Source organism: Gorilla gorilla, chromosome 8 (genome assembly GCF_029281585.2).
Source record: "Gorilla gorilla gorilla isolate KB3781 chromosome 8, NHGRI_mGorGor1-v2.1_pri, whole genome shotgun sequence".
Lineage (NCBI taxonomy): Eukaryota > Metazoa > Chordata > Mammalia > Primates > Hominidae > Gorilla > Gorilla gorilla.
Genome location: NC_073232.2, coordinates 113167036 through 113191912, shown reverse-complemented (window position 1 = coordinate 113191912; position 24877 = coordinate 113167036). Strand labels below are relative to the sequence as shown.

The 24877-nt window shown below is 38.6% G+C and overlaps 1 protein-coding gene across 4 annotated transcripts in view; it reads right to left on the bottom strand.

Moving 5' to 3' along the window:
* The window catches only part of SLF2 (SMC5-SMC6 complex localization factor 2), a 52760-nt gene extending 29418 nt beyond the window's left edge, over positions 1-23342 (bottom strand). Inside the window, exons 1-9 of one of the 4 annotated variants that reach the window (XM_019034578.4) lie at positions 22438-23342; positions 19665-19708; positions 18409-19139; positions 17271-17328; positions 10735-11729; positions 9677-9747; positions 6280-6402; positions 5718-5885; positions 4641-4743 (exon numbers count right to left, since the gene is read on the bottom strand). In XM_019034578.4, the coding sequence (XP_018890123.3) occupies positions 4641-4743; positions 5718-5885; positions 6280-6402; positions 9677-9747; positions 10735-11729; positions 17271-17328; positions 18409-19139; positions 19665-19708; positions 22438-22577 (2433 nt within the window). In that variant the 5' untranslated portion in view covers positions 22578-23342. Of the gene's footprint in view, positions 1-4640; positions 4744-5717; positions 5886-6279; positions 6403-9676; positions 9748-10734; positions 11733-17270; positions 17329-18408; positions 19140-19664; positions 19709-22186; positions 22389-22437 lie in introns of those variants that run through there. The other 3 variants (XM_019034577.4, XM_019034576.4, XM_055352754.2) reach the window with 3 other exon arrangements.
* Positions 23343-24877: the final 1535 nt, after the last annotated feature.

Genomic DNA, 24877 nt, shown 5'->3' with positions numbered 1-24877 from the left:
AAATAATATGCCTGTAATGCCTTTTTACATACAGGAATTTAGAGACAAATAATATACCTTTTTTTTTTTGAGACAGAGTCTCACTCTATTGCCCAGGCTGGAGTGCAGTGGTGCAACCTTGGCTGACTGCAACCTCTGCCTCCCAGGTTCAAGCGATTCTCGTGCCTCATCCTCCCAAGTAGTTGGGCCTATAGGCCTGCGCCACCATTAGGCTAGAGACGGGGTTTCTCCATGTTAATCAGGCTGGTCTTGAACTTCTGGCCTGAAGTGATCCATCCATCTCATTCTCCCAAAGTGCTGGGATTACAGGCTTGAGCCACTGCACCTAACCTCTGATATAACTTTTTTTTTTTTTTTTGGGACAGAGTCTCGCACTGTCACCCAGCCTGGAGTGCAGTGGTGTGATCTTGGCTCACTGCGACCTCCGCCTCCCAGGTTCAAGCGATTCTCCTGCCTCAGCCTCCCAAGTAGCTGGGATTACAGGCACCCACCACCATGCCCGGATACTTTTTTGTATTTTTAGTAGAGACTGGGTTTCACTATGTTGGCTAGGGTGGTCTCAAACTCCTGACCTTGTGATCCACCTGCCTTGGCCTTCCAAAGTGCTGGGATTACAGGCATGAGCCATCACGCCCCGCCTGACATAATTTTTTACAAGACAATTTTTTGGGAACAAAAATCTCAAGTTTAAAAAAAATTTTTAAAAATCATTTAACAAAGTAATTTTATAGTGGATTTGTAGAGGAACACATACTGTATTTCTATTATTTTTTCATTTGCTTAGAAGCCATAGATTATAATACATTTAAATTTAAAATGTAAAGGGTTGCCGAGCACAGTGGCTCACACCTGTAATCCCAGCACTTTGGGAGGCTGAGGCAGGCAGATCACTCGAGGTCAGGAGTTCGAGAGCAGCCTGGCCATCATGGTGAAACCCCATCTCTAATAAAAATACAAAAAAAAAAAAAAATTAGCTGGGCGTGGTGGTGGGTGCCTGTAATCCCAGCTACTTAAGAGGCTGAGGCATGAGAATCGCTTGAATCCGGGATGTGGAGGTTGCGGTGAGCCGAGATCGTGCCACTGCACTCCAGCCTGAGAGACCAAGAGAGACTCTGTCTCAAAATAAATAAAATAAAATAAGATAAAATAAAATAAAATAAAATAAAAATGTAAGGAGGAGTAACCTGAACTCTATTTTCAATCAGTCATATGGCTTGTGTCATTCTGAACACAATCTATGTGAAAAAAAAACTTCTGCTATGATGTTTGTGCTGTTAAGCTCTGCCACTAGGAGGCAACACCATTCACAGACATGTTACACATAGGACAAGGTTTCTAACAATCTTTTTGCGGTGGGTGAAAAATTCCAGGGTGGGAAATACAGTGATTTCAGATAATTAAGTAAATGTGTAAAGGAGTATATACAGCAATCTAATGTCTATCAGTTGAGATTGGGTTAAATAAATCATGGTATAGCCTAACAAAGGAACACTATGAAGCCACTGAAAAGGATAACGTATCAACACTCTGAGATGAAATGCTCAATAATTTACTGCTATCTGAAACAAACAAGTTATAAGACACATTCACATGTTCTGTTTATGTTAAGTTACATGGCAATTTTTGAATGCAGAGAATACTCTAGAAAACACTGACCAAAATGTAACAGCTCCAGAAATTAGGACTTGGGAGTTCAGCCTTCTTATTTTAATTAAAAAAATTTAAACTGTTCACTCAAACAGATTCTGACAGAAACTTCTTTTTAAAAATATTTTAGGCTGGGTGCGGTGGCTCACTTAAGGCCAGGAATTCGAGGCCAGCCTGACCAACATCGTAAAACCCCGTCTCTACTAAAAATAGAAAAATTAGCCAGGTGTGGTGGCACAGGCCTGTAATCCCAGCTACTTGAGAGGCCGAGCAGGAGAATTGCTTGAACCTAGGAGGCGGAGGTTGCAGTGAGCAGAGATCACGCCACTGCACTCCAGCCTGGGTGACCAAGTGAGACTCTCTCTCAAAAATAAACAAACAAATAAATAAATAAATAAATTTTAATCTCCTTTCCATTTTACTTGAACTTTTCATAATCAAACCTGAATTCCTTTTGAAAATTGTTAAAAAAAAAAGTACTAACCTTTTTCTGGTCTACTACATTTAGACACTCATGATAAAATCACAAAAATGCAAGGATTTTAATTACATTTTAACATTAAACTTACAAAATACTAGTTAGGAGTATAGCATTAAAATGAATTGACATAATTTCTAAAAACTACTTACAAGTTGGTAAAGCCTCCCATGATGAAAATGGACTTGGAATCAAAAAAGAAGAAATAAGACAGTGTCTTACACAGGGAAAGTGTTTAATGAATGATTAGTCTGGTTTTCAGAAAATAAATATGAAATTTATTAAAAAACTGCTTAAATGAAGGTATGCTTGTATGTCATAATTAGGGTTTGAATGGCTACAACAATGGGCCCACATCAACAAGAGGCAAATTAACATAGATAAATGCAAAGTCTTACTTGGAGGTTTAAGAAATGATATACACAATTAGAGAACAATGAAGCCCTGGCATAACAGTAAAGGAAGTTTTTTGTTTGTTTGTTTGTTTGAGATGGGGTCTTTCTCTGTTCCCCAGGCTGGAGTACAGTGGCATGATTAGTTTTGAACTGTAATAAGTAGAAATTTGTAGGTTTCTTCAGATGGGCAAGAGTCTCACTGAAAACTGCTGGTAAGACAGACCTTATCTGGAGCCTGTGTCCACGTATCTTCAGTGGAGGCAGTGAGGGAACACTTTAGGAGTGACACTGACAAGCTACTCCTTTACTTGGATCTTACCTTAACCACAAAACCTTCAACTACTTTACACTTTAAAAAAGCAAACTTTCTCTCTCACCCCGGTACTCTCTGTATCTACCTTACCCTACGTTTTCTTCATAGCACTTATCATCTGACATAATACACTTACAAATATGCACGCGTGCGCGCACGTGCGCACACACACACACACACACACACTTGTTTGTCTCCTCTATATTAGCATGTGGGCTTCATGAGATCAGAGACACTGATTTTTTCATTGCTGTTCTCTCCAGTGCCTGGCACAGCTGGCACTCAAAATGCCAACTATATAAAACAATGAACGAAAGGCTGTACTGGAATATCTCTCCAGTTCTCACCAAATACAAGATTTCTTGAAATGCTATCATAAAACCCAGAGTAGAAACTCCATGTTTTTCCCACTTTTCACTTTATATATAATAGCTGCAGTTCTCTGATACCATTGATACTTTTTTCCTTTTTGTTATAGGATTTCTGGGGCCAACACTCACATATTATAAAGGACTCTTTTATACTACGATTCCTTTTTCCTGAATGTATATTTTTCACACATTTAGGATTTTATTAAAGTGGAACACTCAGTAACCTGAGAATAACTTTTTTTTTTGTTTTTTAAACAGATGTGGTCTTGCTATGTTGCCCAGGCTGATCTCAAACTCCTGGTCTCAAGTAATCCTCCTGCCTTGGTATCCCAAAGTGCTAGAATTACAGGCGTGAGCCACTGCCAAGAATAACTTGTCATTCATAATCGTTCTCGTCTTTGAAAGAAACATAATTCCAATCTAACTGGGTAGTTACTATAGTACTTGTTGATACAGAAGCTTTTATACTGCAAAAAGCCCCATCCATGCCCTCCCATATAAATGTCTTTTTTTTTTTTTTTTTTGGAGACAGAGTCTCACTCTGTCCCCCAGGCTGCAGTACAATGGAGCAATCTTGGCTCACTGTAAACTCCACCTCCTGGGTTCAAGCAATTCTCCTGCCTCAGCCTCCTGAGTAGCTGGGATTACAAGCGCCCACCACCACACCTGGCTAATTTTTGTATTTTTAGTGGAGACAGGGTTTCACCATGTTGGCTAGGCTGATCTCCAGCTCCTGACCTCATGATCCACCTGCCTCGGCCTCCCAAAGTGCTGGGATTACAGGCATGAGCCACCACTCCTGGCTGATACAAATGTCAAGAGTAAGAAACTTCTACATTGATCTGCATGAAGGTCCAAAGTATCTAGAGTAACACCAGGACTCCATATATAGCATCAATGATACCACTGATATTTAAAAAGTTACCAATTGAGTTAACTTTCTGGAATTATCATATCTTAAATTTAAGATAATTATTTAAGTGGATTTAAGCGTTAAATATGAATGGGGAAAAGAAACACTTGGTTGGATTTGCATCCAAAAAAAAAAACCATATATACAAATGGGGAAATATTAGCATACAATTAAAATTCTGAAAATGTATATAGGTACCACCATAAACATGAAAAAAAGTTAAAAAGAAATTTAGGTATGTAAGCATTAGAAGATCCCTTCTAAAACTAACTATAATAGTGATTTATCACTGTGGTGAAAGGTTCAGGCACAACTAACACTGACTGTCCTGTACAACTATCTACATTATCCCTTCCTTCATAATCTCTTTATATTGACTCTTTTTGCTACATTCTAAGCCACTGACATCATGGATGTGCTACATTAATTTTTTCTGCAGTAATGTGCAAATAAAATTGTTTAAAAGCTTTTGACTTAGAAATATAGTAGGAGGCAACTATAACCCTCTAAACATTCCTCTTACCCGAAACAGCCACTTTAACACAGGGACAGGACACTGGACATAGTGATAAGCAGACGTAAGGAAACCTTGTGTTGTCAAAAAAATCTGATCTGTTTTTCCCGATCTGAAAAAATAAAGTAAAATCAACATGGCTATTAACTTCACGGCAAAATACTTCTACTATCACCACCAACACCTCTGACATAATCAGAGAAATGAGCAAGCAAACTGTCTTCAGTCCATAGAGGTGGACTCTATACCAATATGGATGAGTTACTCATAAAATAAATTTAATTGATGGCCTAAAGCTGATCCAGTCTGTTGGGTAGGCTCTACATTTAACTGGCAGACAAAGCCACATTTGCTGGTAGTGTTGAGAAAGAGCCTATCAAGTCTCAGACTGGGGAAGTACTTTAAAAAATTGGCAGCAGAACTGATGTGATCTCTCTAGAGCTGAGATATCATGCACTGAGAGAAATTAGATCAGTTTGGGCACTGTGGTGGAGATTACTAGTTGCACATCCCAGCATCTATTTTTGCCTTTCTTCTTGGTAACTGAACCCTGATCTGTAGCTGCGAACACTGGCTGCCTGAAATAAACATCACTCTCTGGCTTCCCTTGTGGCGAAGTGTGGTCATATTGACTAAGTTTTCTATTCAACTAACTTAGTGTGTGGGAATGCTGTGTGGAATTTCTGGGAATTTGAACTAAAGGCTGGAGCTAGAACAGCACCCGAAGCTAGGTGCTAAGAATGGTGAAGAAGATTATATGGTAAAACTGGCACTCCAGCCCTGGACTTCCTGCTTTTATACTTCTTTCAAATATACTTCTTGTTTAAACCACTATTATTTTGACAGTCACTGTTATTATACACTGATCTTAATCATAATTAATAAAGGCATGAGATGTGTCAAACAACTATCCTACACTGCTTCCTATAATTAAAGAAGAAAACATAAAGATCAATAGTAATAAGAGGATTAGGAAACTTAATAGGTCATAATAGAAATTAACCTTTTAGAAGATTACGTGAATCAGAAGTGTTTTAGAGTAATTTTTTATACATATAAAAGTAAAATGTCTATTTTTCTACTTACTTAAGAATAAGTTTTTCTACAGCACTTTGTCCAATAAAACCAGAGTCTCTTAAATCCAAGGTATACTGATTGAAAATTTTTCCAGAATTGAGGAAATTAAATATTTCTTCACCTGGATGATGATCAGGAATAGCATCAATTGTAACTGAAAATTTCTTTAGAAATTCCCTGAAACATAAAAAAGTCAATCAATACCAAATTGTTACACTACATATAGTTTTGTATTTAAAAGCTGGGTGCAAAGAAAACTATTTTTTAAGCCAATGTTAATCCCAAATTAGAAGACTAGCATGAGAAAAGTATGCTTTGCTTCTTCCACTTTTTGTAGTTGTTAGTCAAAAGCCACTAAAAGTGTCTATGTGAAAAGAAACAATAACCAGGAGAAAAGATAAAAGATGAAACTTGGCCCTAACATTTGCCTTTCAAACCCATTACAGACAGATTAGAAACCTATCATAAATTATTCACTAACAGCCATCAATGGCCCATTTACTTTACAAAAACAAAACTAAAAAATGTAAAAACTTTAATAAGGTAAAATACATTATGAAAAATGCTATACTTGTGCTCTTCTAAGAGGCCATCCTCATCATCTGTACTGTCTTCTTCTCCAATTCTGATTGGGGATTTAATGCCTCGGCCTTGCCTTATGTCTTCTTGTAGTTGCTTCTGCAGTTCATCTAGCCTGAGAATTGGAAAGAATGTTGTAACAGTTTACTCTAAAAATATTTTTAAAAAGTCTTTAGTTTATATCTAAAAGCAGCACAAAGAAAACCCTTATTAAGTACCCTGGTATATGACAAATTTTGTTATACTATAGGTCAAATTATGTCTCCCAAATACATCACGATGTACAATTTTCATGAAAACAGATATATTTTAGGTGCTAGGCTTTTACCCAGTTACCAGTGTGGCATTAGAATAGTGTTCCACTGCATAAAAGACTTGAGGATTTCCATAAAGCTAGAACTTCAAGAATGATCTGTCCAAACCACTCACAGAATGGGAAAGGAAAAATGGCAAAGAATAAACATCACTAATTTGATTATCCTCTCTACTCTTTAAAGTTCACTGGGTTCTAGATGCCCAACAACCTGATAAGTTAACTAGGCTTTCTAGCAGCAGTAGTTGTCACTGTCATCATCATCACAACACCTAACACTTACCGAGCACTTAATATGTGACAGGCACTGCACTAAGGGCTTTATATATTAACTCTTTTAACCCTTAAAACAACCCCATGTAGTAGTTTATAACGCATTTTATAGATAAGAAAACCAACATTAGAAAAGCAAAGTAACTTGCAAGAGCTTCTAATGCAAGGATGTGGGATTCATAGCCAGAGAGTCTAGCTCTAGAGTCCTTGCTTATACTGCCTCTCCAAGATTAAGTTATTTTAAACAAGGTCCTTACCCCAGCCACAAACAGTGGATAAGTACAGCTGAGGAGTAAATAACTAGTAAATGTACTGTTCTATCATTATAGAAAAGTGTCAATCATTCAATTAAACTAGTACTCCTGTCTTTCATTTGTGAAGTGCTCGATTTTAAAGGAGGAACTTCAGATTTCATATCACAGATCACAAGAATTCATGAAATATTTAAAGAATTTTACAATACAGACAAGTTCTCTAATTAAATTCAGAAAGGGGGAAGCTTTTGAACTACTAATCATCTGAAAAATTCCTAAAGTTAGCTACTTGGTTATCAAGTTTGAGATATGTAGCACATACCAACTTCCATGTAATCAAGTCAGCTGAGCTGTTAGTGAAGTTCTCCAGGCTAGGTTCAAGGACACTCCTTGAATTAACAAGGAATATATTTTTCCCCTCTTATTAGCAAAACCTGTCCATAATTAGTCACATAAATTTCATTAAGATCATTATGATCCTCAACTTTTTTATCTCTCTCTCTCTCTCTCTCTCGTGTGTGTGGGAGGGGGTGTTCATCATAATTCTAAACCTTTTCCTCAAAAGAGTAACTTGATAGAAATATTTCAGAAAATTCTACCTGTGTGAACCGCCCCACCCACCAAACAAGCCAATTAAAAACAGGCAAAGAATCTGAAAAGACATTTCTCCATTTGTATAACAAATGGCCAATAAGCACATGAAAATATGTTAACATCATTAGTCATTAGGGAAGGCAAACCAAACAATAAGGAGATACCACTTTACTGTTAGGATGGCTATTATCAAAACAAACAAAAAACAAAGATAAAATAATGTGTTGGCAAAGATGTGGAGAAACTGGAACCCTTATTCATTGTTGGTGCAAATGTGCAATTGGTGCAGCCATTGTGGAAAACAGTGTGGCGGTTCCTCAAAAAATTAAACGGAATTACCATATAATCCAGTTAAGTCCACTTATGTGTATATGCCCAACAGAATTTAAAGGAGAGACTTGAAGAGATATTTGTATACCCATGTTCATAGCAGCATTATTCACAGTAGCCAAAAAGTGGAAGCAATCCAAAGGTCCACTGACGGATGACTAAAGAAAATGTGTTATATACATAATACAATGGAATAATCAGCTTTAAAAAGAACAGAAATTCTGACACATGCTACAATATGAATGAACTCTGAAGACACTGCCCTGAATGAAATAAGACAGTCGTAAAAGGACAAATATAATACCGCTTACATGAGATAACGAAAACAGTCAATTTCATAGAGACAAAGTAGAAGGGTAGTTGCTGAGGGTGGGAGGAAGGGGAAAATGGGGAGTTATTGTTTAAAGGGTATGGAGTTTCAGTTTGGAAAGATGAAAAAGTTCTGAAGCTAGATGGTGATAATGGTTGCATAACATATAAATTTACTTAATGCCACTGAACTGTACATGTAAAAATGGTTAAAATGGTAAATTTTATATGTATTTTCCATTAAAAAAAACACAAAAAATTCTACCCATGCTTTCGATCTAGAATTTCAGCTATCAGATACTAGTTGTAATAAACAGAAAGGAATTTATATTATTAGTTAGTGCAGTATACTATAAAAACCTGGATCTTTTGATCCAGTCTATGAACAAGAGAACCCATCTTATTCCCTTTTTTTTTTTTTTGAGACGGAGTCTTGCTCTGTTGCCCAGTCTAGAGTGCAGTGGCGCAATCTCGGCTCACTGCCACCTCCGACTTCCGGGTTCACGCCATTCTCCTGCCTCAGCCTCCCCAGGAGCTGGGACTACAGGCGCCCGCCACGACACCCAGCTAATTTTTTTTTTTATTTTTTAGTAGAGATGGGGTTTCACCGTGTTAGCCAGCATGGTCTCGATCTCCTGACCTCATGATCCGCCTGCCTCGGCCTCCCAAAGTGCTGGGATTACAGGCGTGAGCCACTGCGCCTGGCCCCCCACCTTTTTTTCTTTTTTTTGAGACGGGGTCTTATTCTGTCACCTAGATTGGAGTGCAGTGGCTCAATCACAGCTCACTACAGCCTTGACCTCCTTGGGCTCAGGTGATCCTCCCAACCTCAGCCTGTTGAGTACCTGCAACCATAGGTATGTGGCACCATGATTGGCTAATTTGTGTATTTTTTGTAGAGATGGGGTTTCACCATGTTGCCCAGGCTGGTCTCACACTCCTGGGCTCAAGAGATTTGCCTGCTTTGGCCTCCTAAAGTACTGGATTACAGGCATGAGCCACCACACCTGGCCTCTTTTTTTCATTTGAGACTGGGTCTCACTCTGCCACCCAGGCTGCAGTGAAGTGGCGCCATCACAGCTCACCGCAGCCTTTAACTCCTGGGCTCAAGTAATCTTGCCTGGGTCTCCCAAAGTGTTGTGATTACAGGCATGAGCCACTACGTCCAGCCAACATATCTTATTCTAACACAGTTGACAACAGAGTCCAAAATGCACGCTAATTTCTCATGATTTTTTAAAAAAGGTAAATTAAAAGTAAGCCACACAAACAAGCAGAATGTTAAATTTAGCAAATTAATCTTTATGCTAACGAACCTTTGTGTGTCTTCCATTTCCTTCACTAGACGTTCTAAGGTATTTGTGTAAGTTCCAGGATGAACATGTCCCTAAAACAAGAACATTTAGAAATACTTTACCACATGTCTTAGTAGGAGAACTGGGATGTTTTAAGTAATTAAGGGTACGAAAGACTATTTTCTATTTCAATAATCTGGGCCAGGATAACACCTTTCTTAAAGGATAATTTTCACCATCATGCTTTAAATCTAGTATTTTGCACTGCAGACAATTTGATTTTACTACCTATTAGGAAAGGCAGTACTTATAAAACCCTGCTAACTTTGAGATGTGACTGCAAACACTCAAGGACTCTGTGGCTACCCTGTCTTTACTTTTAAATTCTATTTTAGTAGAATCAAACTACTAATTTTTAGGTGTTACCATGGAATATTAACACCTTCCCCACCAAATTTTACAGACATCTTAGAATTTAATTCAGCTTATTCCCAAGATAGAATGAAGCACTTTATAAATAAAATTGCACACCACAATCAACAACATTTCTACACTCTACCTTCATTTACAGATGTGGTCTCCAAAGCAGGGGGTGTGCAAGGTGATCCATTGGGGTGCAGGAAGAAAATAATAGAACTTCTATTTATATGGAACTTCTATAGAGACTCCAGTAGAACTTAGTCTATAGTAACTTCTACGTCACTTCTACAGGAAAATACTTATTTTTCTCTTCTTCTTCCTTTTAAATTCTGTTTTTGCATATGCTTTAGAAAGTACACAGTATTATAGTGGTACATATATATAATCTAAAGGTATACATATATGTTGGAGTACATGCTCAAAAATTGTTTTTACTAATAGAAGTGTGTGTGATCAAAAGAGTTTGGAGACCACTGACTTACAGTAATAAAACTAAAGATATGGAAACTCATTTACCAAACAAGAATTATTCCATTTTCAGTACAATTATGAGTTATAATAAATACTAAATTTTAAAGTAAGTTCCAATAATCCACCCCTTTCACTAATCAATCATCTTTCCCTCTTCAAGTAAAGATAAATGTCACAGAGCTACTTACTGTATAGTCTGATGACTGAGATCTAAGCCCCTTGGAAAGAGCAGGAGGCTTTCCTGTAGTTGCAGGAGTCTGATTGAAGTTCAAAGCCATTATTTCTTCCAGTGACTTTAATGTTTCCTCTTCCTCATCACTGTCTAGGTTGTAACCTAAACTTTCTTCATCACTATCAAAATCACCCCTTAGTTTTCTTTTCAGTGCACTGCTACCTGCATTGGAATTTCCTGAACTCTCTCTTTCTGAAGGGGCTTTATCTGAAGGTGCTGCAGGGCTTGGGATACATGGCACAACTTCCAAAGCAGCAGGGGGAGACTTTGTAGGAGTGCTATATTCTGAGCGCAAAGGTCCCCCAGAAATTTTCCCTGAAGATACATTAGAATCGGCCTTATTAGTCTTTGCTTTGTGTTCCTTGTGTTTGGTGGATTCTGTAGAATGCCCAGAACATTCTTTAGATGAGGAACGCTCTTTATCTTTTTTAGAAACTGGAAGAGCACAATTTTTAGCATTTAATGGTACTAGAGAGGAACCAGCACTTGGAACACGGGAAAGTAAAGGTAGTTTTGTCTCCTTCTCCTTTGTCATGGAGCTAGCGGTTTTATTTTTCTGAAGGTTGCTAGCTTTTTTAATTGCAGACTTTTCCTGAGATAAAGGTAAGTGGGGTTTCTGCATCTTAGTCTCCTTGGTACCTGCCACTCGGATTTGGCCACTATTCCTGGTAGAATGGTGGCCAGAACTGCCAGAATTTGAAGGTGCCAAGCCTGCAGAAGAGCCATCAGTTTCATCATTCGGTTCCTTGGATATATCTTCTAAGCGCAACACATCACCAGGTGTCTTCAGTGCAATATGTTTTATAAATTTTTCTTTCTGATGTGGTCCATCAGGACGCTTCTCAAGGAAGGACTCTCTTGCTTTTGGTATCATAGATTCTCTTGTGCTTTTCAGATCTGAGTCCACAGAATTCCTTTTTCTTTTTTCAGGGAATTTATTCTGCTTAGAGCCTGCTAAAATTTAATTTTTGTTAGATTAGTGAAAAATATACTTTCCAACTTTAGTAAAGTTTATTCAGTGTCTAGAACACCCTAATGAAAGGTTTAAAATTCTAAGTATTAAGGCTGAGATTAGTCACCATATATGGAATGCAGAAAAAGAGTTACTTATCAACTGGATAAATACTGGTGTCCAAGAAATTTAAAGCTAATGACAAATGCTCATTTTCATTCCAAAGCTATGAAAAGTTTACCACCTTAACAGAATTAAAGATGCCACTCCCTAAAACAAACAACTGCATATTTGTACCAAGTTAAGGATGCCATAGGTACTTTTGGAAATTCTTTTAGACCTAGGACTACCTGGTTGCAGAAATGTAACACTTCTACATTTAAATGTATAGTATCTTAAAACATGTATAGGATAAACACTTGAAGGCAGATAAATGTTAATTTCTCATTAAAAAAAAAAAATCATGCTGTGTCCCAATGCAGTATGACTGGTGTACTTACAAAAGGTGTCTTTGTCTTTGGAGACAAAGACAGACATGCACAGAGGGAATACAAGGTGAAAATACACAAGGAAAAGATGCTATGTGACTGGAGTGATGCAGCTGTAAGTCAAGAAATGCCAAAGACTGCAGGCAAACACCAGAAGCTAGACGAGGTAAGGAAGTATTCTCCCCTAGAGTTGCCAGAGACATTATGGCCCTATTGATATCCTGATTTCAAACTTCTAGCTTCCAGAACTGTGAAACAATAATTTCTGTTGTTTTAAGCCACCCTGGTTTTGGCACTTTGTTATGGCAGCCCTAGGAAACTAATATAAGCTATATTTATTATAGCCCCATCCAGAAGTACTTTAATAACCACATACATTTGAATGAACCAGTTTTTAAAAATTCATATTGTGGGCTGACTGCGGTGGGTCACACCTGTAATCCCAATATTTTGGGAGGCCGGAGTGGGCAGATCACTTGAGGTCAGGAGTTTGAGACCAGCCTGGCCAACATGGTGAAACCCTGTCTCTACTGAAAACACAAAAATTAGCCAGGCATGGTGGTGCGTGCCTGTACTCCCAGCTACTTGGGAGGCCAAGACAGGAGAATCGCTTGAACCTGGGAGGTGGTGGTTGCACTGAGCCAAGACAGCACCACTGCACGCCAGTCTGGGCAACAGAGCAAGACTCCGTTTCAAAAAAAAAAAAAAAAAAAAATTTCACTTTAACCTGGTGCAGTGGTGTGTGCCTATATAGTCCCAGCTACTCAGGAGGCTGAGGTGGGAAGATAACTTGAGCCCAGGAGTTCAAGACCAGCCTAGGTACCAAAGCAAGACTCCAACTCAAAAAAACAAAACAACAACAAAAAAAAACACAAAAAATTCACTATTTGTGCAATCAGTATTCCCCAAACCAGATTTCCCTAAATCAAATTTTCTGCACATGGACAGATGTCTCCATTCCCCAAGAGTTTGCTTTAAAAACCTAAAATGGCTGGGCACAGTGGCTCATGCCTGTAATATCACAACTTTGGGAGGCCAAGGCGGGAGTTCGTGAGCTCAGGTGAAACCCTGCCTCTGCGAAAAGTACAACCCCATCAATCCCTTCTCTACTTAGAAAATTTCTTATCTTTTGGCCATGTCTAGTGGCTCATGCCTGTAATCCCAGCACTTTGGGAGGATCACTTGAGCTCAGGAGTTTGAGACCAGCCTAGGCAACATGGTGAAATAGTCTCCACAAAAAATACAAAAATTAGCCGGGTGCAGTGGCATGTGCCTGTAGTCCCACCTACTTGGAGGCTCAGGTGGGAGGACTGCTTGAGCCCCGTGAGGCTACAGTGAGCTGTAATTGTGCCATTGCACTCCAGCCTGGGCACCAGAGTAAGACCTTGTATCAAAATGAGTAAATAAAATAAAATAAACCCGCCAAAACCAAACTTGAGAGGCAATTATTATTTGGATAGCTTGATCAATATATAATCTGAAAAATTCAATTTATAAAAATTAAATTAACTAATTAACAAATGCCCTTATCTCTGCTCTTTTACAGATATCTCCCATTACCTGAGGAAATCATTCCATCCTATTCAGTTTTCTGGGGTTAAATGTCTTACAAAAAGGACAGGGGTAACAGGATGAGAAATTAAATGACTAAACAAAAGAGAAGATTTGGGGTACTCATTATCTTACTTTTAAGTATGGGATTACAAAAAATGAGCTACAGAGCTGCCAGTTTGAGTTTTGTTCCATTTTTCTAGAGAAGTCAGATAATTTAAATATAGCTAGAAATGAGGAGAAATTCCTGCTTTGCTCAGGCATTATCCAGGGTTGATCCAGGAGGAGACAAACACTGTTTGTGGAAGATGTTTAGGACAAGTCAGCTTATTAAGGGGTTTCATCATCTAGAATTAGAGAAAAGTGAATTGGTACTGCAGGTAGGATCCCCTTTAGCAAGCTCTTCAGGTCAGGTGATTAATTGCAAAATGTTCATAATTCTTTTCGTATCCTTTGTCAGCCTGTAGAGAATATTTGTTTTACAGTTTTTCAAATATTTCAAATATACTAATACATAAAATATTCATATAAGAGAGAGATTGAGTTTGTAAAAAGAAAAAAAGGAGGCTGGGCATGGTGGCTCACGCCCATAATCCCAGCACTTTGGGAGGCTGAGGCAGGAGGATTGCTTGAGCCCAGGAGTTCAGCGCTGCAAGTGAGCTACAATCTCACCACTGCACTCCAGCCTAGGAGACAGTGAGACTCCATCTCAAGAAAAAGGAAAAATCCAAAGGCCATTAATAGGTGATTGGTTATTAATCAGTTACGAAATGTACTAGCAATGGATTAAATTTCCCCTCAGAATTCAGCCAAAAGACAGGGCTCTAGAAGACCAAAGGGCTAAATGCCTAGTCTAACATTACTTCTGAAATCCCTGAACTTGTATGTGATTAATGATTGAGTGATTATGTACATTACCATGACAATTGATTAAGTGTATTAACAAGATGAACAAGACATATCATTTGGATTTTTATTTTTATTTATTTATTTTTTTCGAGATTGAGTCCTGCTCTGACACCCAGGCTGGAGTGCAGTGGCACCATCTCAGCTCACTGCACCTCCACCTTCCAGGTTCAAGCAATTTTCCTGCCTTGGCCTCCTGAGTAGCTAGGATTACAGGCTTGGGCACCATGCCCAGCTAATTTTTGTAATTTTAGTAGAGACGAGGTTTCACCATGTTGGGAGGCTGGTCTCGAACTCCTGACCTCAGGTGATCCATCTGCCTTGGCCTCCCAAAGTGCTGGGATTACAGGCATGAACCACTGCGCCTGGCTTAGATTTTTAATAATTTTGCTATCAGACACAATAAGCATTCTTCATGCTATCTAGATTGAAATATCCCCTTGTCCTTTACATGTTGAAATTCTGTTGATGTTAGTCAATTGAAGTATAAATGTATATTTATTAAGAGTATAATGCTATAATTATTAGTGATTATGAAACACATGCAAAAATATTAGTAATAAAAATGTAAGTGAAGGCAACCATCATAAGTCAGCCTCTGAAAATATGTAGAAAGCATCTTTTCCAAGCAGTACTCAAAAACTTTGCTAGGTGGGATTATATAAATGAAACTACTTTAGCCACCATGAATGAAATTTGCAAATCCAGGTAATGAAAAGATTTTTTCAAATCTTAAGTCAGAGAAAAAAGAAAAGGAATAATGTGGTAGCCACACTACCAGCAGCAGCCCCTTATATAAAATAATATTTTGTTCTTCCATTAACTTTGGTGCAAAGTGATCATGTATTTAGTATTAAAAATGTGCAATACAGTGAGTGCAGAAGCAATCTCCTGGCTGAGAAATTCTTGTTCTTCTACAATAATGTCAAAATTCACTAAAATTTGGTCATAAAATCAGCAACATTATAAAAATTAAATAAACAAAAAACACACAAAACTTTAGATTTATTCCTGTATCCTAGAAGTTCCTGCTATAATGGTAAAACACGGTTTCAGCCTTGGCTGAAGATTGATTTTACCAGTTGAGAGTTCTTGGTCAAAATGCAATGCACCTCTAAAATATAAATAAAATGAAGGAGTAGATGAAACCTGAAGGAGGAATTAGAACTGTCTCTCTGTACTTTGGCTTTTCCATCTCTAAAAGTAAACCACCATATAAAGTTATGAGGTTCAAATGAATTAGAAGCACATAAAATGGCATAGCACACAGTAAGCACTCAATGAAAGTCAGCTATTATTATCGTGTCCAATGTATCTTACTGAATGTGGGAATTTGTTTTTCAAAATGTATAGTCACATCAGGAAAAAAATCGGATACACCAGACTATTAACTGTTGTTAGTTGTGGAGACCTTTCATTTCTTGTTGCAAACTTCTGCAGTGTTTGCCTTTTTAATCTTCTATTTTCTAGTTTTAAAAAAAGATAAAATGTACTGAATTAACAGACTTGTTATTTTATATTTTTTTCAATCAATAAATGCTAAAAGTACAAACTAATGTCATGTAGATATCCTTGAAATTTAATATTAAAAAGGGATCCTTGGATTTGAAATATTAGAGAACACTGCTTTTTATCATGGTAACAGTCTCAACCCTATACAAAGCATCTTCAACATAATACCAATAACTCAGTCTACAATTCCAAGATTATAAGATTATGTTTCCTGGGGGCCCGGTGCAGTGGCTCATGCCTGTAATCCCAGCACTTTGGGAGGCCGAGGTGGGCAGATCACGAGGTCAGGAGATCGAGACCATCCTGGCTAACGTGGTGAAACCCCATCTCCACTGAAAATACAAAAAATTAGTCGGGCATGGTGGTGGGCGCCTGTAGTCCCAGATATTTGGGAGGCTGAGGCAGGAGAATGGTGTGAACCCGGGAGGCGGAGCTTGCAATGAGCCAAATTACACCACTGCACTCCAGCCTGGGCGACAGAGTGAGACTCTGTCTCAAAAAAAAAAAAAAAAAAAAAATATATTATGTTTCCTGATGTAGCCAAGGATTCAGAAGGAAACACTGAATACCAGTATAAGAAACATACTGTTAGGAACTCCTGAAGAAGGCAGAGAAGATTCAAGACAGATTACAAATTATATGCACTAGGTCAGGTGTGGTGGCTCATGAGCTCAGGAGTTTGAGACCAGCCTGGGCAACGTGGCAAAACCTCGTCTCTACAAAAATACAAGAAATTAACCAGGCATAGTCGCCCACATCTGTAGTCCCAGCTACTCAGGAAGCTGAGGTGGGAGACTCATTCGAGGCCAGGAGGTCAAGGCTTGCAGTTGAGTCGTGATCATGCCACTGCATCCCAGCCTGGGTGACAGAGTAAGACCCTGTCTCAAAAACAAACCCAAATTATAAGTACTAGATTCAGGGACTAGTCTTTTTTAATATGATTTTACCAAACTCTTAATTAATATGAGACACTGAATTCATCCCCAAGAAGGGAACTGCATATTTAAACAAATTTGTTTTAAAAAGCAGTGCCATTAAAATGGAAATTTATTTAGAAATCCATAAATTTAATTTTGATTCTACCTGAAGTAGGTTCCCATGAATCAGAAGAGGATCTTTTTCTTGAGAGATGTCCATTTTCCTATGAGCACAATGAGATAAAATTAATTAAGTGTTGGGGACAGTAAAGAATGTGAAGGCATTCTTCCTAACATTTAAACACAGATTTCTAGATTGAATAAGGCAAGCACCCATATTTGGAGTTAAAGCCTAATGTCTATAATAAAATATTTAAAGATCTTAAGGTTTTTGTCATAAAAATTAAGGGCATTTGTATCATAAACATGTAAAAATATCATAAAAATGAAGTCAGTTTTCAAAATGCTGATTTACGTTTATATCAATAATTCAAGAATATTATATTAGAACACTGTATTTTTGAGACAAGGTCTTGCTCTGTCACCCAGGCTGGAGTGCAATGGTGTGATCAAACTCACTGCAACCTTGATCTCCTGGGCTCAAGCGAGCCTCCCACCTTAGCCTCCTAAGTAGCTAGGACAACAGGCACATGCCACCATCACTGGTTATTTATTTATTTATTTGTAGTAGAGCCAAGGTCTCGATAATGTGGCTCCGGCTGGTCTCAAACTCCTGAGCTCAAGCAATCCTTCCACCTAGGCCTCCCAAAGTACAGGAAGCAGGAGGATCGCTTGAGGCCAGGGGTTCAAGGCCAGCCTGGGCAGTATAGGGAGACCTGTCTCTACAAAAAAATACAAAAATTAGTCAAATATGGTGGCAGGTACCTGGAGTCTCGACTACTTGGGAAGCTGAGGTGAGAGCATCATTTGAGCCCAGGAGTTTGAGACTGCAATGAGACATGATCATGCCATAGCACTCCAGCATGAGCGACAGAGCAAGACTGTCTACACATAAATAAATAAGACTATACTTGCCTTAAAAAAAAAGAATGCTTACTTTTCTGACTAAAAAAGATCTTTGTTCCCGGTCTGAAAAAACTAAGGATAAGAAACACTGCTTTACTGAGTTCGATGAAGGGCGACTGGAGGAAACCTAATGAAACCAGCTTCTACACAAACTGTGCATAAGTATTTCCTTCAGGAAAGATGTCAATGTGATGTAACAACTCTTAAATATTTTTAAATTTAGTATTCTAAATATGACATAGCAGTAGCAATGCTAATTCAATAATTCTTACACATACCACATTTGACAGATTATTTTTTCCAGGTATGATGTCATTCTGTTTCCTTTGTTCCTGCCTTGGTTTATATTTTCTTTCTATACTAGATTTTAAGGAAAGACTGCTTGCTTCTGAGAAAGAATTCTCGGAGTTGATTCTCTGCTCCATTTGCTCCTTTCTCAACCTCTTTAGTTCTCGTTCTCTGCAGTAAGAAGCTAGTGACAACTGGAATTTAGCTCCCAATGGGCTTTCTTCCGGGTGGTGCCTGGACAGGCTGCTCCTGCTGCTAAGACTTCTGGAGCTGTTATTGAAGATGTCAGCTTCTGCCACTGTGGTCTGCTTTTTGGAGTCTGCATTGGTTTTGCCTCGATCTCTATCATTCTTCTCATTATTTTCATGAATGAATAATGACTTCCTTCTCTCTGGGGATCGATGTTTTTTCTTTAGTGACTTCATCTCCTTTGGCAAGTGATATGAAGAAGGAACATAGATATTTGTTCCTTTGGCTAAATATTTGGAGGCTAGTGACAGACAAGGCCGACGTGACTCATGTATACCATGATCTTCATGGTGCTCTTTAACACCTTTCATGAAAGCTTCTATAATAGGGCTCTTTTCTGGTGGCACCCTTTTGGGTTTAGATTTTTTTGGTGAGGATAGTTTCCTTTCAAACTGCTCTGTCCCAGTGATAGACAATCTACTTCCTCCATATCTGATGTTTGATTTTTGTGGTGAATCCAACATGTGTCTGTCTAAATAGCCAATTAAAACACATACAAATTGCATGTTAGTAAAATATTTAATATTTATCTAAATTATTAATGTTTAAAATATAAATTAAACTATACTAATGTTACCACAAAAATTTTCAAACCAACAACTTGGATAATGATACACACTTTATTGGGGAGTATAGGAGAAATTAAGACATGATTTATTTGTTAAAAGCCTTAGTTTCATAAAGCTCTCTTTTGGTACATCATATAACCTCCCTATGGCTCTATAAATTACTGTATTAGAGAATCAAAATAGTATGTATTATGAACATTAATTTTTTTACTAGAATATTTTAAATGTAAGAAAACATAACAGCAAAAAGACTTTCTTCATATTTAGAACTTGTTTATCCTTGTAAAACAAAATACTGCATCTTCATTTTATTTTCAATTTTGAACACTACGTTTACTAAAACAGTTTAAAGTAGGTTTTAAAGTTGAATCTGTCTCTCTCCTCACCCCCAAAATAGCCCACAAAAAATGCATCAACAGTGTACATACCTTGTTTTGAAGCTGGTTTGAAGAAATCTATAATTGACTGCTTCCTGAAAATAAAAGCATAATATGGCATCATATAAGCAAATATTAAAACCTTCATAACTCAGATTAAATGGAGAAAGATTTATAAAATAAAGGCTGGATTTCACTATTTGGTTTAATAAAGTTCTGACAATGGTAACAATGCTTTGCTAAACTGTTCATTAAAAAAATAGAAAATACAACGTATCACTTCCTATAGGAGTTCATTTATAAAACTACAACTGAGGTTTATATTATTTATAGTACTTAAATAGGTAAGACTGGTGTGTAGACCCAAGGAATTAGTACAGAGTGCTTCTTAAGACTGAAATGTTCACGGCTACATGGTAAAATGCAACATCTTGGGTATCAGCATATGAACCTACTTGTTCTCTGCAGACATTGATACAAAATAATTACTTAGTATCTAAGCACAGCTGCGTTTTAAAATTTAGAATAACAAGCTAAAAAAAAACTCAATAGATGTATGCCAAATGAATAATGGGGATTATAAAAATGGAGTAAAACTTGAACAGATTCTCATAACAAGAGTAAAACAGTAGATGGTAGAATGGCAATACAGGTATTTGGCTGATCTAGGGAATCAGTTGAAGAGGAGTTTGCTGGACAAAGGCAGAAAAGAAAAATACCAAACTTACGCTATCCTCTTTATACATTAAGATGTTAATCTAAGTAACAGCAGAAATTAGAATGAGTTGTCACAACTAGTTTGAAATTCTTAATTTTTTATCAAAGAATCCTTAAGATAGTTACAAAAATAACACATTGCTTGGGAAAAACACAAGGAGAAAAGGAAGAAAGTTAACAAGAATAACAAAAACCAAATTAATTTTTAAGGATTTCTGTACCGTAAAGACTGGATTTCATTATCTGGTTTAACTAATCAAGTTCTGACATTGGCAATAATGCTAAAGTGAAATAGGAATCCATTACCAGAATTCGTATTCTGATTTGTTCACTGTAGAGTTGTCAGCTGCAAAAAAGGGGATGTTATGATATGCTGAACAAAAAATTAACTTTCTGGTAAATTTTGCTAAAATGTATCATTTTACTGAAAGAGAATAAGCTATAGACTATTGATTTCCCTAAACATTCATCCACTATGAGGTTGGAATGCTCAGTGAAAATTCCAACAATCCAAGTTTCTTGAAGGTTAAGCTTCTTGTATACTTTACTGGTCACATTAGAAGAGCAATGCACATCTTTACTGGTTTACCAAGTCCATCAAGCTTGTTTGAGATGTTGGTATAAAAGCTAAGTGCTTATGAGATGAATATGAGTGACGGGCTATGGAAGAATATATGCATTTGTTTACATAAATTATACTAGGCAAATTAACTCCACCAGAGTAAATGTTGGAGGTTCTGCAAAGGGAAGAAGGATGATACCTTGTTATTGATTGAGGAGAGATGGGAAGGGACCCAGAAGCAGCTCATTTGTTGCAAACAAGATAATTCTAAATGCATTTTACTAAATGTAACACTGTATCTCTTCCCTAAAATATTGGACCTCAGACTCCTTTTTGATTAATATACCAGAAAGAGAAAAAATGATTTTGGGTAAAACATACAAGAAACCTGTAAAATAACCATGAATGTAACTTTCAAGAGGTAGGTTCTCTAAGTTCATACGCACACAAATGTCCACTGCTTATTTAACAACTGGCTTAAAAAAAACACACACACACAATTATAACAGTTTCACAAACCCTTATCTGAACCTTCTGGGGCCAAATGTGTTTTAGAATTCTTAATTTATCAGATTTTAGGAAGGGGATAACTTGGATGTATTATGGAAAGTCCCCAGTGGGGTCTGGTGCTGCAACCTGTAATCAAATCCACTGACATTTCTCCAGCAAAACATGAATATTCACACTTAATGGGATAAAGACCACAAACAGCCTTACATTAGTTTTAGTCAGATCTGGCTGCCCAGTAAGATGTGATGCCAAACTTACTGAAAACGTTTTGGTTTTCACAGCTTTCTGGCTTTCAGAGTTAAGATAAGGCATTGTGGGCCTGTACCACAGTATTGGTAACATGAATATTGTTAAAACTTACTACAATTTAACTTAAAATAAAAGACAGTACCAAGTTCGTAGGGAATTTAAACATGTTTTATTGTCAGAGGATGTCATTAGATGAAACTCCCCATCTCATTACATAGCTCCCACAAAATCTTTACAAAAAAATTAGCCTCTTGGAGAGGCGTGAAGTTACTGAAAGAGAAAACACGTCACATTCCAAATCTGCAAGTTCTTTTAAGTATGAATTAGCGTGCACGCTGGACTACAAAGTAATTCGTGGAAGGGATTCCCTCATCACAGGTTACATAATTTCATCCACAACATAGAAAAGGTTTATATTACTAAACCACTAGGATCAGTAGAACTGACAACGTACAGAAAACGATCTAAATATGCATTAAGCAGTTAGGGTCCCGGGTCAAACTCTTGCAAAGGAAAAAAATCACTTTCTTTCTACCTAAGGCGGGTTCTCCGTAGCTGTCCAGGCTGGTGGTCACTAGATCAAGAGCAGCTGCCCAACTACAGAGAAGCAAACTCCAACTCCCAGAAGCCCCTGCGCGGAGGCGGGGCGGGGGTTTGCCAGGCCCCGAAATGCCAACGCCTGAGCTCGCGGAGGATGGCGGGAACTGGAAGAGCGGCGGTCTGCAGCCCTCCCCTCACACCCTTGCCCCCGCGACCCGGCCCCTTCTCAAGCCCTCTGCACGGTACCTGTCCCCAGGACTCTCTGTTCTCTTTCCCGCTGCAGCATGGGCGGTACTACCGGGTCTCAGATGGCAGCGCGGGGGCGACGACCCCGGGGCTGGGGATGAGGGGAAACCTGGCCTAGCGGGCATGCAGCGCCTTGTCATGTCGGCGCCGCTGGCGACGGCGGCATGAGCCGTGGCTGGAGAAGTTGGGTGCGTGGTTGCCGTCTTGCTGCTGGGACTCCGGGAGGCTGTCGGAGCAGAGGTGGGCGGCACCCCCTTCTCTCTTCATGGCGGTTCTCTCTTCGGAAGTGACTCCGGCGTGAGCGGGAAGGAACCTGAGGACCAGTAAGGGGCGGGTCTTACTTCATGAGTCACGTCTTGATTGGCTGGCATGGTGGTCATTTCAGTGGTGGCGCAATGGGAAGCCGCAGCCTCTCTGGAGAAGGCGGGGCTTGGGGACGGGGGAGGAAGAAACCTCCCCCTCCCACCCCGTCACATGCACCGAGGGCGCGCGCCTCTGATCCGGGCCACCTCGGCCTTGGCCGGCGCGCGGGGGCGGAGAGGCGCGGGCAGCAGCTGGCGGACAGCTGACGACACCAGCCTGGTTGAAGGCGAGGGGTGAGGGTTTGCTGAAGCAAACCGGAGCCCGGCAGCTGCCTTCGTTGAGGATGGCCAACACTTGGGCTTCCTGTGTCACACAATTGTGCCTCAGAAATCCGCAGCTGTTCATTACATCGTCTCTTTAACAGCTTAGGCCAAAGTGCCATAATACTGTCACAATTTGCTGAGGGATCTGCACAGCGCGATCCGAAGACTTGTCCATTCTACGACGGTTCTTGTTGAGTGTCAGCGGTAGATTTTTTTTTTTTGTCTTTAAGAAGAAGAAAAAACCCCCAAAAAACTCCATTTGAATAAAGACAGTTGTTAATCCACAAAAGCATTTTGTTTCTCATGAGTTACCATGAAGTCTCTGCAGCCGACTTCCTTGGAGATTTTTTAAAGGAACACAAGGTCAGCTTTCAGTTTTCCATGTTAAGCGTGGGCAGCATAGATGAGTAAAAGCTGCCTGCAATCTCCAACCCTCCTTTGTAAAGGGCTTGTGCTCTGGAGGCTGTTAGCCATGGTTTTCCTTATAAACCGAGAGACTGGTCAGTATCTCTGAACCTCAGCCTCCACATCTGTAAAATGGGCATTTTACTCACTTTTCTGGGTAATTGTAAACCATAAAAGGATAAAGCAGTGTACACTGCACAGTTCAGATTCTCTCATGTAACAGGTACAGAGCAAATTATAGTTCCCTTTCTTCCCCAGATAGATTCCTACAGCGAATTTTACTTCTTTACAAAATCTTCCAGAGACAGGTCAAATACTGTTGCAATAACTGTTAACAACCAAAATATCAATTTCGAGATGTCCAAGCTTTAATTGACAGAGTTATTTAATCAGTTGGATGGAAAAAAATCTTAAATGATATAAAATAATTTGGACGGGTCTTTCAAGTTTATTGTATAGAAATTGAACTATTGGCCTGATACAGTTGCTCACATCTATAATCCCAGCAGTTTGGGAGGCCAAGGCAGGTGGATAGCTTGAGCCCTGGAGTTGGAGACTAGCCTGGGCAACATAGCAAGACCCTGTCTCAAAAATAAATAAATTAATTAAAATTTAGAAAAAATGAAATTGAACTGTTCTGGTCACTAAGCATGCCTGACTGACTCCAAGTTCACCTCCTTTTCCCTTCCCCTCTAGTCCCCGGGAGGAAGAATTAATAAGGAATAAAGTGGACAAAAGCTGGCAAAGTAGAGGGTCGAAGGTAAACAGTGAATATACAGGTTTCACATTCACCCCAAAAGCACATATGTACAGCTGTATACTAGGTAATGGTGGCGGAAGAAGGGAAGTGCCAAAATAGAGGGTACTTTTCTGCTCCTAATAGCTGAGAATTTACTATACGTAACATTGTTTTTTACATAAAAAAACATAATACTCAAAATGTGTTGAATGACTTACACATTTGCATTTTACATGTATTATTTCCTATCTCTTAGTGCTTTCTGTTAGATGTTTTTACACTAGGAAGTTTCTGTACTATAACAGAGCACATCTACAAAACATTTAATCCGATTCATTTCATTGCATGCCTAATCGATAAAGAGTAATGCACAAAAACACGTTCTGCATGATCATTTAGTTGCTTTTCTTGGATTATAGTACTTGAATCATCCAGCCTCCAAAGTATCACTTTAAAGCCTGTACTCAAACTACCAAACAATAGTTTTCTAATTTTCTTAATCTGAGTAACAGATTATGGAGTTAAGTGAGGCAAGAAATCCCTCGATCAATAAATGGAGATGGAGTCATAATGAAAACACAATTTTAAAAATATCTTCTTAACAGGAAGTAGTTATCTAAATCCTCAATAAGCATCAAGACTCTTCTTTGTTTAAGCTGTGTATGAAAGT